Here is an 18,310-nt window from a genome sequence, read left to right on the forward strand (position 1 = left end):
ATGAATCGTCAACATACCTTCACCAAATCATCAGTTTGATGGGCGCCGAAGCAATAGCCTCCCCCTCAAAATGCTCCATAAAGAAAGTAGCCATTACCGGCAAAAGTGGACTTCCCTTAGCCACACTATATCTCTGTAAACTTGCCCATCCCACAAGAAATAGCTGGACATCATGCAGTGTTGCAGTAACTTAGTAATGGCTTTAGGAACAGATGCTCAATGAGAGACATGACAGAGTCAGTCGGCACTTTAGTGAACAGGTACTCAACAGCAAAACTCATCAGAAGTGCATTGGATTGAAGGGTTTTGGTTGACAACTTATTGACAGATTACAGTGTGTCCCTAACATATGATTCAGTAACTCCTATACATGGCTGAAGCAATTTGCTTAGGTATTTAGTCAAAGTGTGTGCAGAAGAACCTATCGCACTAACTATTAGTCTGAGGAGAACATTTTCTTTATGGATTTTTCATAGTCCTTATAATCTTGGTGACAGTGCATTCCCCGGTGTCAAATGTCTCTTTTGAAATTGAAGACTGCCTTAAGAGCTTACCAGTGGCGTTGGACACATGAGTGGTAGGGTCACGTGAGATCAGTCTATAAACAGGCTCTGACAACATAGCCGAGATCTTGTTCTTATATTCATCAGTGTCCATCACCCTTATCAGCTGAGAGAACGGTCAGTTCAGAATCATCTTTGAGTTCCTTCAGAACTCTCCTCTTGCTTCTTTTTAAATTGGGTGCGGGCACCGCAGCAGACATAGTGAGTCTCCTGATTGGGCATGGGTACCGCAGTAGATTCTCCTGGTAGTAGTTGCCAGCCGTTAAGAATTTACGTACCGCAGGTAGTTCTCTTCCTTGTTCTTTCACTGTTTTTATTTCATTTCGGTGTTTTCCAGATTTTTGCTCTCATCATGAGATGGTTCATTTTGCGTTCAGTGAGCCATCTAGTGGTGAAGGTGAGTACCACTTACTGTAGACCAACGGCAAAGCATTCTTAAATTCAAACCTTCATTATTTGAGAGTTTTCGCTCATGAACAGACAAGATTTTCTCCTGAAGACGTGGAGCAAAGTTCTCTGCAAAACATAATGAATTTTGCCTTGTTTTCTGACACGGCAAAAGCCCAGAAGCTTATTATCATGTCTTCATTTTTTATTACTCTATTATATTGTAACACATTATTGAAGTATATTTGCAAAAAATATATGTTTATTTCAATTGTTTAGGAAGAATAGAAGAATACACGCATTATTTCAGTTCTTTAGTCTTATTTGGATATTTAGGGTTAATGTGACAAGGTTTAACATTAACTAACTATAATGAAATTTGGCACATTATCAAAACATGTCAAAAGTAAAAATTTAAAAAAAGTAGTGGGTGTGCAGTGAAATCGCTCAACTTTTTTTGTGTAACCCCTCCATATAAGGACCATTTTAATGCTACGTGGTATACTATCAAAGGTTGTTTATGAAAATGTCAGTTGTATTTATCTTTAATATAGTTGGTGTTGTTTATTCACTTGCAGGGGAAAAGAAGATAATTCAAGTTCCCAATATATGCCCATTCAAAGAAGACATACTGAAAGATGTTGAAAACTATAAGAGGAAAAAGGAGGAGGAGCGTCAGAAGCAAAGGGAGTCTCTTGCACAACAGTGGGCTAAGGAGAAGGAAGAAAATAAAATGAAAGAGTTAAAATTGGAACATGTTGTTCAAAATGCCCAAACAAGGCAGACAGTTCATGATCGATTACAAGTTGAGCCAGAAACAAAAAAGATTGTGAAAGGAGATAAAATGCAAGCATATTATCGTGAATTTAAAAAGGTAAGGATTTCTCAAATATCCCTGTGTTGGACTTCTATTAACCTAGTTTATTATGTTGAAATTCAAGGTGGATTAATTGGAAGATTTTTTTTTTTTACGGTGTTCTTATCTCGTATATAAACACATGTCCACCTAATTAGGTTTTTTCAACAATGGGATATTAAGAATTATCAAGACATGTTAAAAGGGTGACGTAATGTATTGTCCCTGTACCCAGATTAACTCAGTTGGCGAACACTAGGAGCCCTAGGAGTGGGCCGTTCATGTGGCCAACCTAATTTAGGGACATAAGAATGTGACAGGATCAACGGGGCATAATTAACACTCACACAAAAGTGGTTCGACCTCTTGTTTTGTGTAGATTTTCTCTTATTTTTTATCAATCCATACAACATCCTTTTATTCCACCATTCACTCCTTTTTCAACTCTTGTGTAAATCTCCCAACATTTTGTCTTTTCCTCATTTGCCACTTTCTTTTTACACTTTTAATTTCCTGATATTTAATCTTACTTCCTTCTTTCCTCTCCCATTCTTTCCATGCTTTCTTCTTTTGTTTAACAAGCTCCTTCACCTTTTCATTCCACCAGGGAGTCTCCTTTTCCTTCACAGTCGCCGAAGTTCTGGCACAAATCGTCTGTGCACAGCTTACAAATGTGTTTTTAAATTTGGTCCATTCTTCTTCTATACTTTCTCTTTCCAATATAGGAATATGCTGTTTTAATTCCTCCTGAGTTATTTTATCTTTTAAATTCCATACTGTTTTCTTCTGTCATATTTCTTTTACTCTCACAATTTTGCTTCTTTCCAGTTTTGCTACCACTACTCTGTAGTCTCCATCAAATGCCTCACCTGGTAGTGCTGTTACATCCATTAACAGTTTATAATTTATTTTTCTCAACCAAAAGTAATCAATAACTGTTTTTGTCCTTTCACCCCAGCTATATCTAGTGATCATTCTACTATTCTTCTTTCTAAACCAAGTGTTATGCACAATCATTCCATTTCTCTCGCAAAAATCAATCAACTTATCTCCCTTACTGTTTCTTTCTTCATATCCAAATGGACCAGTCACTTCTTTAACAATTCTGTCATTTCCAAGCTACGCATTGAGGTTTCCCATGATTATCACTTACACATCGGTGATTCCTTCCTCGAGTGTCTCCAAGAGCTCCTCTATATTTTCCTCACTGTTTCCAGTTTGGGCTGCATAAGCTTGGATGAAATCTTTCACTTCTTCCATCCTCAGTCGTACTCTGATTGTTCTATCACTAACGTAGTCTACCCTATCCACATTTTCATCCAGGATTTTGTTAACCATCACTCCTACATTTTTTGCCTCACGTCCTCCACTCCAGTATAGGGTGTACCCTCCCTTTCCCCTCCATTTGACCTCAGTTCCATCATTGCAACATTTTCTTTCTCCATAAAATCAATCAATTCCTCCGATTTTCCCTTCAGGGTCACAACATTTATTATTCACACCTTCATAATATTAACAACCGGTTGCACACAGCTCCCACAACACAAGAACTGCTCGTTGCTTTTAGCAGGGTACGCCCTAATCTTTTCCGAGGCTGATAATTACCACCATATATTTTAGGCTATTGTTACGATGGGGTCACCATTCCCAAAGACATTTTAGAGCTACATCCAGGAATTATTCAGGTTGCCCCTTACAGACGCCCTTGCAGCCACCCCTGACATGGGAATCAAAAGCTGCTGATGAATGGTGTACTCATACTATTCCATGAGTACTGGGCTGCCTCTTCCGTAATCTCCATCTTTCCGAAGTCCATCTTCTCCGCTGTAGATTCCGTTGAGGTCTTCGCTCATAACCGTGAGCTGGGACCCATAGCAGATGCTACACACCGGGTCCGTGTGCTCTGGGACTCACATAGGTAGGGGCACCACTGCCTGGGCAGGGTTGCCTCCGAAGAGGGTCCCTTAACTGCTACCTGATAAACAAAAGGTAGATAATTACAGGCCAGTCAGCTTGACAAGTGTTGTTTGTAAGCTCTGGGAAAGCATTCTTTCTTATTGTATTAGACACGTTTGCAGAATTACTAACTAGTTTGTTAGAAGGCATGTAGAGTTCACGAGATGAAAGGCTGCATCAGCCGTCGCTCCTCCAAGGACACAGTAGATTTGTCGTCAACAACAAGATTTCGGGGAAGCTCTTTTAATAATAGTATGACAGCAATCAGCTCAGGGATCCTTCATTAACTGAATTCAAGAGACCCCCCCTCCCCCCATGGCACTACAGCCCTTGAAGGGCCTTTGCTTATCAAGTAACCGCTGCTCAGCCCGAAGTCCTGCAGATTACGAGGTTTCATGTGGTCAGCACGACGAATCCTCTCGGCCGTTATTCTTGGTTTTCTAGACCGGGGCCGCTATCTCACGGTCAGATAGCTCCTCAATTCTAATCACGTAGGCTGAGTGGACCTCAAACCAGCCCTCAGGTCCAGGTAAAAATCCCTGACCTGGCCGGGAATCGAACCTGGGGCCTCCGGGTAAGAGGCAAGCACGCTACCCCTACACCACGTGGCCGGCGCGAATTCAAGAGACACTTTTATAAAATTAAAATAAACAACATTCGCCTGGGAAGGAGCTAATGATGAGAACACTTGTAACAAATAGAATTAATATAGGTTAAAATGAGTAAATCCATTTTCCTTCCCATTTCACTGTCCCATTCAAACATCCACATTGATTTTAATTATTATAATTTTTTAAATTCACTTAGATTTTAAGCAAAACAAGGTACTCATTAAGATGTTTTTAAGAAGATACTGTACTTTGTAATTTCACCTAAGCATTGTAATTATAGCTGAGGATGTTCCTAATGGAATAAAACATGTTCTGTAAATGATGAATTGATTTGCTTAAAGCAAATGTATCAAAAAGGTGGAAATTTACTGTTATTGATTCAATGTAAGCAGTATGTTCTGAGCTGTCAGTGGAGAGGTAGTGTGGAATGATGTTAGTAATGCCAATATAAATGTTCCGTTATTGGACATTATAAATTTTCCAGCTAACTCATTCGTGGTTGCCAGCATTTTCCGCCAGTGTGCTAAGATGGGCTCATCAGTTGGTAAATAGCACACCCACCAAGAAGCATGGCTAGTGCATACCGTGGAGGCCACTGCGTAGGCTACTTTGAGCCACCAGCAGTGCCAGTGCAATGCACTATGAGAGACTTTGTCTCATTAACAAAAATTGATGCCTGCCTGGCCATCAGATGATATAGATTTTGATTCAACATCTATATCATGATGCTGGTAGACGAATAATATTGAGTGGAGCTAGTCATCATCATAATATGAACATAAAGAATTTGAGAGGTCAAATTGGTGCAAATAGTCATTTATAGGGGTCAAGAATAAGGGATTGGATGGATTGAAATGTGAAAATGGAAAACGGTGAAAGTGCCACAATGGTAAATTGTCTTCTTTTGGTGGGAATTGGCTGAAAGGACCATATGGCATACCATGGGAAAGGCTGGAAGTTCTATTTGGTCGTCTCCAGATCTCCAGCCCTCAGCATGGTACGCTGCATGGTTCTTCCAGCCAGTTCCAAGCAAAAAAACACAATTCACCATTGTGGCACTTTCACTCTTTTCCATTTTCACTCTTCAATTTACCAAGGAAAATATTTGAAAATTTTTGTAAGTTTGTTGAAAACATTTAAGAAAAGATTAGGTAAACAATTGATAGGGCTTGTGCCACCTGGGCAACAGCCCTAAATGCAGATCATTGATGATTGATCTCACATGTTTCTTCTTTCTCTATGACATGCCAATTTCATGTATAATTTTTCATGCCTTGCTTTAGTAAATTCACTCTCTCTATATTTTTTTTACTTTATTACTTGGTTGTATTCTAGCTTTGATGATTTGTGAGATAATGTATTTTTCAGTGAATGAAAATATTAATATATATTTACTGTCCAGGTTTTGCACATGGCAGACATTATTCTTGAAGTACTTGATGCTAGGGACCCGCTGGGGACACGCTGCAAGCAGGTTGAGCAAGCTGTCATAGACTCACCTGGGAATAAGCGGCTTGTTTTTGTGCTAAATAAAGCAGGTAAGTTCCGTTTAGTGGAGAAATAGGATCAGTGAATTTTGTTTTTCTAACTCTTGTTGGTTGGTCCACTTATTTCTGTTTCAGTAATATGCTTTCGTTTTTTGATTTCTCAAAAATTGTCTGTTAGTCTTCATCCCAAGGACTAGTTGGATCATCAAATAGCACAATTAAATATTATGTGGTGGTTGGGAAATCACAATTAAATATTATGTGGTGGTTGGGAAATCACTATAATGAGGCACACAAGGCCAGATTAGGGGTAAGATAGTAAACCATTGCTTTCCTCACTGGGACAGAAGGTACAACTGCCTCACAACCAGCCTTACTTGTAGTACCTTTCACAACATGGAGATGAACTAATTGTACTCCCAGTGTCATTACTCAGCAGTTTCTGTACTATTACAGTCGTAAATGAACCCGAGTTTTGGGTGAAAGCTACATTGTTCCTAGTCTATACCAAGAGACAGAGATAAAAATACAACATTCATGAAGAAATAGTAGCAGCCGACATGTTTTCTAATATCCAGTATTTGTTATTACTGTATTAATGTAATAAGTTTATATCAGTCATTTTCTCTACGTTCTACTGTTGTATCTTATACAAAAACTCCACCACCCTCCATGGCGCAACAGCCCCCAAAGGGCCATGGCCTACCAAGCGACCGCCACTCAGCCCGAAGGCCTGGAGATTACGAGGTGTTTTGTGGTCAGCCCGACAGATCCTCTCGGCCGTTATTCTTGGCTTTCTAGACCGGGGCCGTTCATCTCACCATCAGATAGCTCCTCAATTGTAATCACGTAGGCTGAGTGGACCTCGAACCAGCCCTCAGATGCAGGTAAAAATTCCTGACCTGGGGCTTCGAAAAAAGTGCTTCGAAAAACTTGGCCTATACAGACAAGAAATTTGTTTCACCCATCAATACTTCATTTATTATAAACGGATTCACATCAGTACCGGTTTCGGCCTTCCATGGCCATCATCAGCTCGTAATTTGCAATGTTGTAGCCATTAGACATATGTCACAAAGATGTTATTATGATTAGATCACCCGGATGTCTAATGGGGTTAAAAATAAAATATATTGTAGTAATGTTTTGTCTATGTGGGGTTAAAATAGTATCTATGATCAGTGTGGCAGTGAAGGCTACAGTAAGCTAAAACTTATTAAGTGTACATTAGACATATTGAGCACATTAAACATATTGAAATAGATAAAGCATAGTATAAATAAAATACTTGATAAGTTCAAACACACCAAACTATAAGGTATATGTATGTTAAAACACTTGTTAAAATTTGGGAGTTTGTTTTGTGTGGAGTTCCTTCTTCAAGCTTCCTTATAGTTCTTGCACTTCTCTGTCTATGTTAATTTAGTTGCATAAAGTGACCTTCGAGAATATTCAGTTTGGCTAATATACGTCATGTTAATTCGTGGTGAAAACCCTTGTCGTAAAAATTTTTCAAGTACTGTTGTGATTCAGCCGTTGATATACTTCAGTAAGTTTTATGACAGACTGCAAAGTCTTGAGTTTTAAAAATTTTGATTAAAGGAGCTGTTGGTAGCGACATCTCTCTCGTCTGTATTCGTGTTGTAGATATTGCTGTTATCTGTAAAGATAAACTAGTATAAATATAGTGTGCGGATGAAGGGATGCCTGAGGTGTATATGGAGGTGAAAAGGGTACTTACTGGTGTTGTTGTTGTGGAGGTCGTGTAACGTTGTGTTTGGAAGCTTGCTGTGTACTACTGCGAGTGTGTTTGGGACTTATGTTAGCTGTGGAGGGGTAGGAGGAGTGGCTATTATAGGGGTAGGGGTGGGGTTAGGCTTGTGATTCGTCGGTCTTTTGAGGCGTGCTGTGTACTGTTTGTTTCCTATTTTGAGATAGTCATTTTTTAATGCAGGAATGGCTTTATCAAAGATGACGCTGGTTTTCTCTGTATTGTCATTAATATTGTGATTGGTATTGGCGTATTGGTCCAGGGAAATACAGAAATCTTCAGTTATGTTGAGCAGGGGGCCCTTAGAGTTTATGTTTAATATCCTCATATCATTGTTGATGTCAGTGAAACTATGCTTGAATTCTTCTACATGCTGGCCTACTGATGAAAAATGGTTGTGTTTTACTGTGTTTATATGTTCAATTTTTGCGGATGGCGAAGTTTCTGCCTGTGCATCCAATATAACTTGTGTCACAGTTTTTGCATTTGATACGGTAAACACCTGATTGGTTATATTTATTGTTATTGTTGACTGTCCTGGTGTTGTGTATGGTATTGGTGCTGTTGTGTGTGATTTTGAGTGCTATTTTCAGGTTATGCTTCCTGAAAATATTAGTTATAGTGTATATGTGGGTATTGTTGAAGGTAAATAAGGCATAATCTTTCTTGGGTTTGACTATTTTTGTTAATTTGGTTTTAGGTTGGGATTTAATTTTGTGGATGATTTTGTTGACCATTTCTTTGCTGTATCCGTTATGTTTGGCTATGTCATGGATTAATTTTAATTCGTTATTTAGATCTTTTGTTATCATTGGAATATTAAAGGCTCTATATACCATGCTTAATAGGCTGCTCTTTTATGCAAATTCAAGTAAATTCATGAATTCATCTATTTCTAAGGTGCTCAAGTTGCTGTGGTCTTTTAAATTGGATTCTATTATTTTGATTGTTGGTTTGATAGGAATGTTAGGGTACATGTTTGTTATGCATGTTTGAATGAAGCAAGGGTATGGTGTTGTTCGATCTTTAGTTCTTTGGTTCTGTTGCAAAAATCTATTGAGTTTTGCATTGTTTTGTTTGCTAAAAATGAATAATGCTTTTTCAGAAATATTTGAATGAATTGCGATAGTTTATCGGTTGGACTGGCTCTATAGTTTATGATCGGTCTCATGGGTACATTTTCTTTGTGTATTTTAGGGTAGGGTTTTTGCGGTTGGTAATTCAGGGTTCATTGTTATAAGTTTAGCAGATTCTGTTTTGGTGAGTAGAAAGTGTGTGTTCTTGAGTAGATTTTTAAAATTCCTCTGTATGTTATTGGTTGGATCTCTGCATTTGAAAAAGTGTTGTCTTGGAAACATTCTTTAGTCTTTGTTATGTATTCATTCTTATCCATAATGACCGTAGTGTTGCCTTTGTCGGCTTTTGTTATTAGTGGATTGTCCAGTTTTATTTTGTTTTTGAGTTTGTTTAGGTGCGATTTATTGGTGGTATTGATGTTTAGGTTATTATTATGAATGTTATTGATGTATTTCGGTATTTTTTTACTGATTTCTTGTCTAACTTCATCTCATATATCGTATGGGATTTTCTGTAAGGTAAGTTCTGTTTCGGTAACGGTAGTTATGATATTTTGATAGGATGATGCATTACCCCAGTTGTGTTTGGGTCCATTGCTCAACATAGCCGTCTCTATATCGTCAAATGCGGTTTGTGTGAGATTTTTTATGGGTGGGTGGAATTTGTGTTGGGAATCCTTGTTGGAATGGGAAAGATCTTTGTGTTGGATTAAGATTGGTGGTTTTGGTTTTATTTTGTTGTTTGTGTTTCTAGTTTTGTGTTTAGTGTGTTTTGTTTCTTTGTGACTGAATCTTCTTTTTTATCTTTAGAAATCTGTTGAAAGTAATTCCAGTAGCTGTGTGAGAGTTCATGGGATGGCTATAAGATGTGTTGAGTAAAGTTCATTATTGAGGTATTGTTTCTTGCGATAAAGGAATTTTATTTCTTCTTTTAACCAGATCTTATTAGTCCTGTTTTGTGTTTTGCGTGTCTGAGCAGTTCATCTTGTTTGTTATTGTATTTCTGGAGAAATTTCGGTGTTAAGTTGTTTGAAAGCATTTCTTCAGAAAGGCAATGCTTTTGGTTGCGTTCATTAGTTTAATTTTCAGGTTTTGGTATTTGAATGTTACATTTTGCCTGGTTGGCTTCTTTATTATTATTAACAAGTTTCATTTCAGTATTGATTGGATGCTCGTATACAGACAAGAAATGTGTTCCACCTATCACTATTTTATTTATTATAAACAGATTCACATCAGTACCGGTTTCGGTCTTCCATGGCCATCAGCAGCTGGTATATTACAATATTGTAGCCATTAGACATATGTCACAAAGATGTTTTTATGATAAGATCATCCGGATGTCCAATGGGGTTAAAAATAAAATATATTGTAGTAATGTTTTGTCTATGTGGGGTTAAAATAGTATCTATGATCAATGTGACAGTGAAGGCTACAGTAAGCTAAAACTTATTAAGTGTACATTAGACATATTGAGCACATTAAACATATTGAAACAGATAAAGCACAGTATAAATAAAATACTTGATAAGTTTAAACACACCAAACTATAAGGTATATGTACCTAAAACACTTGTTAAAATTTGGGAGTTTGTTTTGTGTGGAGTTCCTTCTTCAAGCTTCCTTATAGTTCTTGCACTTCTCTGTCTATGTTAATTTAGTTGCATTACGTGACCTTTGAGAATATTCAATTTAGCTAATATATGTCATGCTAATTCGTGGTGAAAACCCTTGTCGTAAAATTTTTTCAAGTACTGTTGTGATTCAACCGTTGATATACTTCAATAAATTTTATGACAGACTGCAAAAACTTAAGTCTTGAGTTTTAAAAAAAAATTTAAAAGAGCTGTTGGTTGCGATCTCTCTCTCGCCTGTATCCGTGTTGTAGATATTGCTGTTATCTGTAAAGATAAGCTATTATAAGTATAGTGTGCGTATGAAGGAATGCCTGAGGTGTGTATGGAGGTGAAAAGGGTACTTACTGTTGTTGTTGTTGTTGTTGTTGTTGAGGTTGTGTTTAGTCCTTATTGAAGTGCTCATTTAATTAATCAGTCATTTATTCGAATGTACAGAGAATATTTCATTTTATTAAGTGCTAATACTGGCAGGAAACATCTACATTCAGCAGCCCATGGTGCAATTTCTGAAGGGAGCTTGGAGCGCGGATTTGTTTGCTCACCAGTTAGGTTTGGAAGGTGGAGTTTCGACATGACGCACACAAAGCCGAACAAGGGGACAATAGAATTCCAACGGACAGCATTTCGGATGCCTGGGCGAGAGGCTAGGGTCGCTTATAAGAAAGCGTCAGGTACGCGATGCATCGAGCCAATGAAACGATAGAGCCACCATCGATATGGCTAGGCAATGGTCTAGAGAAAAGATGGCCCCAATCGAGGATACGATGGCGTCTTCGAGGACGAGTTAAAAAAAACGATGACCGCGTCAGTTAGTTACCCTATTAGTCGGCGAGATTCTGTGCAGGTAACATCGTAAGAAGTTTTTATTTACGCGAGTGATCGTGTGGGGACTCGTAAGATTTTGTTGTAAGACGCTCAGTCTACATTTGATATACTCAAGTTTTCTAATAGTGGGAGAATGGCATTTAACTCACGATTACCAAAGGGAGAGAACAGTTCCATTTAATTATTTCAAAGTGCATAGTAGCCTGCCTGTGTAAATTGTTTTCCGAGGGCATAAACTTTACCATTTTCAGTTCAGCCGTGTAAAATGTGGGAAATATTTGACCTATTTACGGGTGTAGATGAGAGAAGCGGTTCCGCGACTGAATGGGAACTGGTTTCACGGTCGGTGGAATTTACCCCCGGCTGTAGTATTCTAGTAACTGGCCGGTTGATCTTGACCTAATTTCTACATCGTGAACGAGGGGATGTTTTAGACAACATCCAGAAGCAGCAACGGTTATACGGCATCACCTTTCTACCCCTCGATGGAGACAAAAGGACTGATCCAAGTCTTTTCTGAAGGCAGCATTATCATCAATATGGCGGGCTAAAAAGCAAGATGGGATCGGCTGTCTCCTGAGGTCGAGCGGCCACAAGTCAAGATAACAGATGAGTACAGAGTTTTAATGTAATTATATGAGTGTGAGCGTGTTTAATGTTGCAAAAGGGGATAGGTTAGTTTGATATTTAATTTCTGTAGATGTAGCTTTGTTTGGAAGGACTACGTCCTATTTAAAGTACATGATAGGAAGCTTGTTAATGTAAATATAATTGTAACATAAATGTGGACCGTTTGCATGAGGTCGCAGCTTGCTGTCTTACATTTTATTCTGATTTATTTAGTTGAGTGGTTAGCGTCATTTCTTTTATGAGTCAGGTTTTTTTTTTCCTTATATATTTTTTTTATTTGTTTTGTTTCAAATGGTTCATGTTTGTGGGTTACTGTAGTCACGTCCTAGTTCGTGAACCATGGGCAACGGCTGAGTGGCCTAGTAAATGGTCCTGAGAGTCGGGATACCAGTTGCTATGGAATGGGAGTGGGCATCTCGGACATATTCTGAGTCGTGGCCCTCCTTGTGCTCAGGCGGCTAGGACTATACAATTCACCGGTGGTCCATAACCCGTTAGAGGAGAGATCCTCACTTGGACTATGTGCAAGTAGGGCAGCATCCTGCTTCATGAATTTACCGAGCTCAGAACACTTTAAGCAAGCCTCGGACCTATGGGAGTAACGGAGTCCCACTCCCATTTGACAGGCGAGGGACTCCTTGGAAACAACTTGGCGAACGAAATGGAATTCGATGGGGAGCTATCAATATTAATGGGGTTTATGGAAGAAAGAAGGTAGAACTGGCTGAGTCAGCAAAGAGGATGCATCTGGATGTGCTAGGAGTAAGTGATATTCGGGTAAGGGGAGATAATGAGGAAGAGATAGGAGATTATAAAGTGTACTTGACAGGTGTTAGAAAGGGAAGGGCAGAGTCTGGGGTAGGGCTCTTTATCAGGAATACCATTGCACGCAACATAGTTTCTGTTAGGCACGTAAATGAGCGAATGATGTGGGTAGATTTGTCAGTGGGAGGAATTAGGACAAGAATTGTGTCCGTGTATTCACCATGTGAGGGTGCAGATGAGGATGAAGTTGACAAGTTTTATGAAGCATTGAGTGACATCGTAATCAGGGTCAACAGCAAGGATAGAATAGTGCTAATGGGCGATTTCAATGTGAGAGTTGGGAATAGAACTGAAGGATACGAAAGGGTGATTGGTAAATGTGGGGAAGATATGGAAGCTAATGGGAATGGGAAGCATTTGCTGGACTTCTGTGCTAGTATGGGTTTAGCTGTTACGAATACATTCTTCAAGCATAAGGCTATTCACCGCTACACATGGGAGGCTAGGGGTACCAGATCCATAATAGACTATATCTTAACAGACTTTGAATTCAGGAAATCTGTTAGGAATGTACGAGTTTTTCGCGGATTTTTCGATGATACAGACCACTATCTGATCTGTAGTGAACTAAGTATCTCTAGGCCTAGGGTAGAGAAAGTGAAATCTGTCTGCAAACGAATAAGGGTAGAAAGTCTCCAGGACGAGGAAATTAGACAGAAGTACATGGATATGATTAGTGAGAAGTTTCAAACAGTAGACAGGTAAGCAGGTTCAGGATATAGAAAGTGAATGGGTGGCATACAGGGATGCTGTAATAGAAACAGCAAGGGAATGCCTAGGAACAACTGTGTGTAAAGATGGGAAAAGGCGAACATCTTGGTGGAATGATGAAGTGAGAGCAGCCTGTAAACGTAAAAAGAAGGCTTATCAGAAATGGCTCCAAACAAGGGCCAAGGCAGACAGGGATTGGTACGTAGATGAAAGAAACAGCGAAACAAATAGTTGTTGAATCCAAAAAGAAGTCATGGGAAGATTTTGGTAATAACCTGGAAAGGCTAGGTCAAGCAGCAGGGAAACCTTTCTGGACAGTAATAAAGAATCTTAGGAAGGGAGGGAAAAAGGAAATGAACAGTGTTTTGAGTAATTCAGTTGAACTCATAATAGATCCCAGGGAATCACTGGAGAGGTGGAGGGAATATTTTGAACATCTTCTCAATGCAAAAGGAAATCATCATGGTAGTGTGGCGAACAGCCAAGCTCATGGGGAGGAGGAAAAGGATGTTGGTGAAATTATGCTTGAGGAAGTGGAATGGATAGTAAATAAACTCCATTGTCATAAGGCAGCAGGAATAGACGAAATTAGACCTGAAATGGTGAAGTATAGTGGAAAGGCAGGGATGAAATGGCTTCATAGAGTAGTAAAATTAGCGTGGAGTGTTGGTAAGGTACCTTCAGATTGGACAAAAGCAGTAATTGCACCTATCTATAAGCAAGGGAACAGGAAGGATTGCAACAACTATCGAGGTATCTCGTTGATTAGTATACCAGGCAAAGTATTCACTGATATCCTGGAAGGGAGGGTGCGAGCAGTCATTGAGAGAAAGCTGGATGAAAACCAGTGTGGTTTCAGACCACAGAGAGGCTGTCAGGATCAGATTTTCAGTATGCGCCAGGTAAATGAAAAATGCTACGAGAGGAATAGGCAGTTGTGTTTATGTTTCGTAGATCTAGAGAAAAAATATGACAGGGTACCGAGGAAAAGGATGTTCGCCATACTGGGGGACTATGGAATTAAAGGTAGATTATTAGAATCAATCAAATTGGGCTTCAGTAAGAATTGATGGTAGACTGAGTTCTTGGTGCAGGGTACTTACAGGAGTTAGACTAGGATGTTATCTTTCACCTTTGCTGTTCGTAGTTTACATGGATCATCTGCTGAAAGGTATAAAATGGCAGGGAAGGATTCAGTTAGGTGGAAATGTAGTAAGCAGTTTGGCCTATGCTGACGACTTGGTCTTAATGGCAGACTGTGCCGAAAGTCTGCAGTCTAACATCTTGGAACTTGAAAATAGGTGCAATGAGTATGGTATGAAAATTAGCCTCTCGAAGACTAAATTGATGTCAGTAGGTAAGAAATTCAACAGAATTGAATGTCAGATTGGTAATACAAAGCTAGAACAGGTCGATAATTCCAAGTATTTAGGTTGTGTGTTCTCCCAGGATGGTAATATAGTAAGTGAGATTGAATCAAGGTGTAGTAAAGCTAATGCAGTGAGCTTGCAGTTGCGATCAGCAGTATTCTGTAAGAAGGAAGTCAGCTCCCAGACGAAACTATCTTTACATCGGTCTGTTTTCAGACCAACTTTGCTTTACGGGAGCGAAAGCTGGGTGAACTCAGGATATCTTATTCATAAGTTAGAAGTAACAGGCATGAAAGTAGCGAGAATGATTGCTGGTACAAACAGGTGGGAACAATGGCAGGAGGGTATTCGGAATGAGGAGATAAAGACTAATTTAGGAATGAACTCGATGGATGAAGCTGTACGCATAAACCAGCTTCGGTGGTGGGGTCATGTGAGGCGAATGGAGGAGGATAGGTTACCTAGGAGAATAATGGACTCTGTTATGGAGGGTAAGAGAAGTAGAGGGAGACCAAGACGACGATGGTTAGACTCGGTTTCTAACGATTTAAAGATAAGAGGTATAGAACTAAATGAGGCCACAACACTAGTTGCAAATCGAGGATTGTGGCGACGTTTAGTAAATTCTCAGAGGCTTGCAGACTGAACGCTGAAAGGCATAACAGTCTATAATGATAATCTATGTATGTATGTTTTGTTTCAATATTTGAGACGCAGTGTACGTCTCGGGGCTTAATTGTAAATGTAGATTAGGATTCAAATTAAAATCAGGAAGGACTAGATTAATGTATTATTAATGAGAGCTCAAAGTGCACGGAAACATGCCGTCACGTTTTCTGGGATTTATTGCATGATGTGTGAATGAGTGTGTAAGACGGTGGAGTGTGGATCCACGAAGTTGTTAGTGTCATCTTCATGACTATTTTGTATATCTAGGTGGTAAATTAATTATTGATTCACGAGTTCCACGAACGCAGTTTCGTATTTCGAGTTCCGAATATTAGAATAAATTTTCTGTAAAATGTGTTATTGTTATTATTATTATTATCAATCTAATATCTATTATTATTATTATTATTATTATTATTATTATTATTATTATTATTATTATTATTATTATTATTATTATTATCTCTATGAGTTTCTCGCGATGTTGGATTGAGATATTTCAGTAACTTTCCGATGTTCAGACATGACCAATTGTCAATGTGGCAATTTCTTAGTTTCAGTTCATCATATTTATTACAGAGTTGGGCCACTTTATTATTCATGTTTACTTTGTGCTCGAGTGCTTTGTGACCAGCACGGTCTTGTTTCTTTTCATGTTGACGACGTTCTACATATTTCTTCAGTTTTACGCAACTTTAGGACATGTGATATTATTTGTGTGATTTTGAGTAAGAGGACGCGTTCCTCATCTGGAAGGCCTGCATTTTCTTGATTGTGTGACTTGCCTTGGGTAGACTGTTGAGCAGCATGTGTAAAGGGTTGGACCCTGTGGTTTTGGTATTGCTGCTTTATTTTGGGAGACATCGATCTCCCCTTTGAGTATTCCGCCGTGTGTTGGCGAGGGTGATACTTTTGTCTACCGAGGAGAGTGTTATATGAGGGGCCTATACTTCGTGATTTTATTGTTTCTGTCCGTGTCTCTATGGTTGTGGCAGTTGACAAGAGTTTTATATCGCGACGTTTGTTTTGGATTTTCTTTTATGATATAACCGCGCTGAGGAATATTTGTGTCATGTCATCTCTTCCAGGTTACAACGTTGAAATAGGTGTTGAAAGGTAAAGCCTACTCTGTCTTTTTTTTTTTCTTGTAATTATTTTTTAGGAACCTGTGTTAAATAGGAAGTGTTGCTTAACGTCTAATTCTGTAGCTTGGTTCTAAAAGGGCCAATGTCAAGAATCTTAGTTTTGAGTTATAAGCTTCTGAATATTTTCTGCCATTTTCTGACAAATATTAACAATTTATTTGTTGGCTATTTGTTGCTATCATTTTTGTAAATTAACTTAACTAAGGCTTATTTTTAAATACTAAATTTCTAGAATTTTCAAATTCAAAATTAAAGGACTTAAGAGGACATTGGCCCTTTTTAATATCATGAACTCTCTTTTATTATTTGACATTGGCCCTTTGGATTTCTGGGTCAGATACACTAAATACCAAGAAACAGGTAATTTTAAGATAAATATTTCTGTATATTCATTAATTAAATAATTTTATTCATTCATCAATAATTTAATAACTGATAGCAAATGTTACATCTCCCAGAAACCACATTTTGTCACCATAAAATTTCATAATTTATTTATGAAAACACGGTCGAAATCAGGGGGAGAACTGTTTATTCACATTTCTTAATATCAAAAAAATAATTTGCACATACACTACGGCTGATACTGTAAAAGAAGAAACAAAAACATGTATCACTCGTTTCCATCATCATCACCATCCTGATCCTTCCCCTCATAAAATATCAGTTCATCTCTTTCATCTGACTCTGTATTGGCTCTCAGGTGACTGATGAACTGCATGTAGAATGGACGACTGCTTATGTTGATGTATGGAATGAGATCCTTTAAGTCTTTTAATTTCTTTTCTGGAATGGGAATGATGGCATCAGAAATAGGTGCGAGTTCTGGCATCGACAAACGTCGAGTTTTATTTCTGTTCAGATCTATCATCTTGAATGATTCTTCAGAGGAGTAACTATGTTTGTAGGAAACTATTCCTGGCATATCTGAGTGATACTTCATCCACTTTATCTTGTTCCAAACGACAGGATTCCCTTCTGTGTTAATTTTCTTGTGCAGATAATGACTTCTCATCAAGTCTTTAAAGCTGTAGAAATCCTTTTGCTCCAGCTCTCTCGCAGTTATGGGTGGCTTTCGGGGAACCATGCGTATTAATTTGGCCCAGTCTCTTGGCAGTTCCACTTCAACAGTTGTTTTTTTTTTTGTCTTCTCAATGGCTGCGTGAATAGAATCAGCTTCCAAGTGAGTATGTCCAACTTCAAGAAACTTGTGGTTGATTTCCAAACGTTTTCCCTGAATCATAAATTCTTCCACTACTCTCAGAAACATGATTGCAACAAAAATATTTCTATTTTGTCCAGTACACGAATCACTATACAGGTGTACCTCCACAATTTCGTCAGGCAGTTTCAGCAAATAATCATATAGACAAGAAGCTATTTCCTGGCCACCTCTTCCTGCAACTGTTTCGTTCCAAATGTAACACACTGGTGAACATTCTTTAAGTCCTTTTACATAGATCGTCAAGTTGAAGGTCCAAAGTTGTCTTTTGTAAAATGACACACCACAACGTAGAAAAGGTGTGGGTAGACATTTCTGCAAATCAAAGGCCAGGGTTACAACTTTGGAATTCTGCTCGGCTTTCTTTTCATCACTTTCTTTCTGATCATAAGCAGCCTGGGCTAAATCCAAATGTTGCTGTCGTTCCATTTCAACCTTACAACGTTGAGCATCATCAGTACAATTCTTAAGTAACATGACGTATTTGTCACATTTTGCACACGTGTCAGTCTTCGGTTTGTGAAAGCTAAGATTAAAACAGGTCACAAAAACGATAACATGCTTCACTT

At 38.6% G+C, this 18,310-nt stretch overlaps 1 protein-coding gene across 1 annotated transcript in view; it reads left to right on the top strand.

The window, feature by feature from the left end:
• Ns1 (Nucleostemin 1) overlaps positions 1 to 18,310 on the top strand; it is a 179,591-nt gene that overhangs the window by 28,693 nt on the left and 132,588 nt on the right. The window contains exons 3-4 of the mRNA XM_067138886.2: positions 1,529 to 1,824; positions 5,776 to 5,911. Of these exons, the coding sequence (XP_066994987.2) occupies positions 1,529 to 1,824; positions 5,776 to 5,911 (432 nt within the window). The remainder of the gene's footprint in view (positions 1 to 1,528; positions 1,825 to 5,775; positions 5,912 to 18,310) is intronic.

This window comes from Anabrus simplex, chromosome 1 (assembly GCF_040414725.1).
Source record: "Anabrus simplex isolate iqAnaSimp1 chromosome 1, ASM4041472v1, whole genome shotgun sequence".
NCBI lineage: Eukaryota > Metazoa > Arthropoda > Insecta > Orthoptera > Tettigoniidae > Anabrus > Anabrus simplex.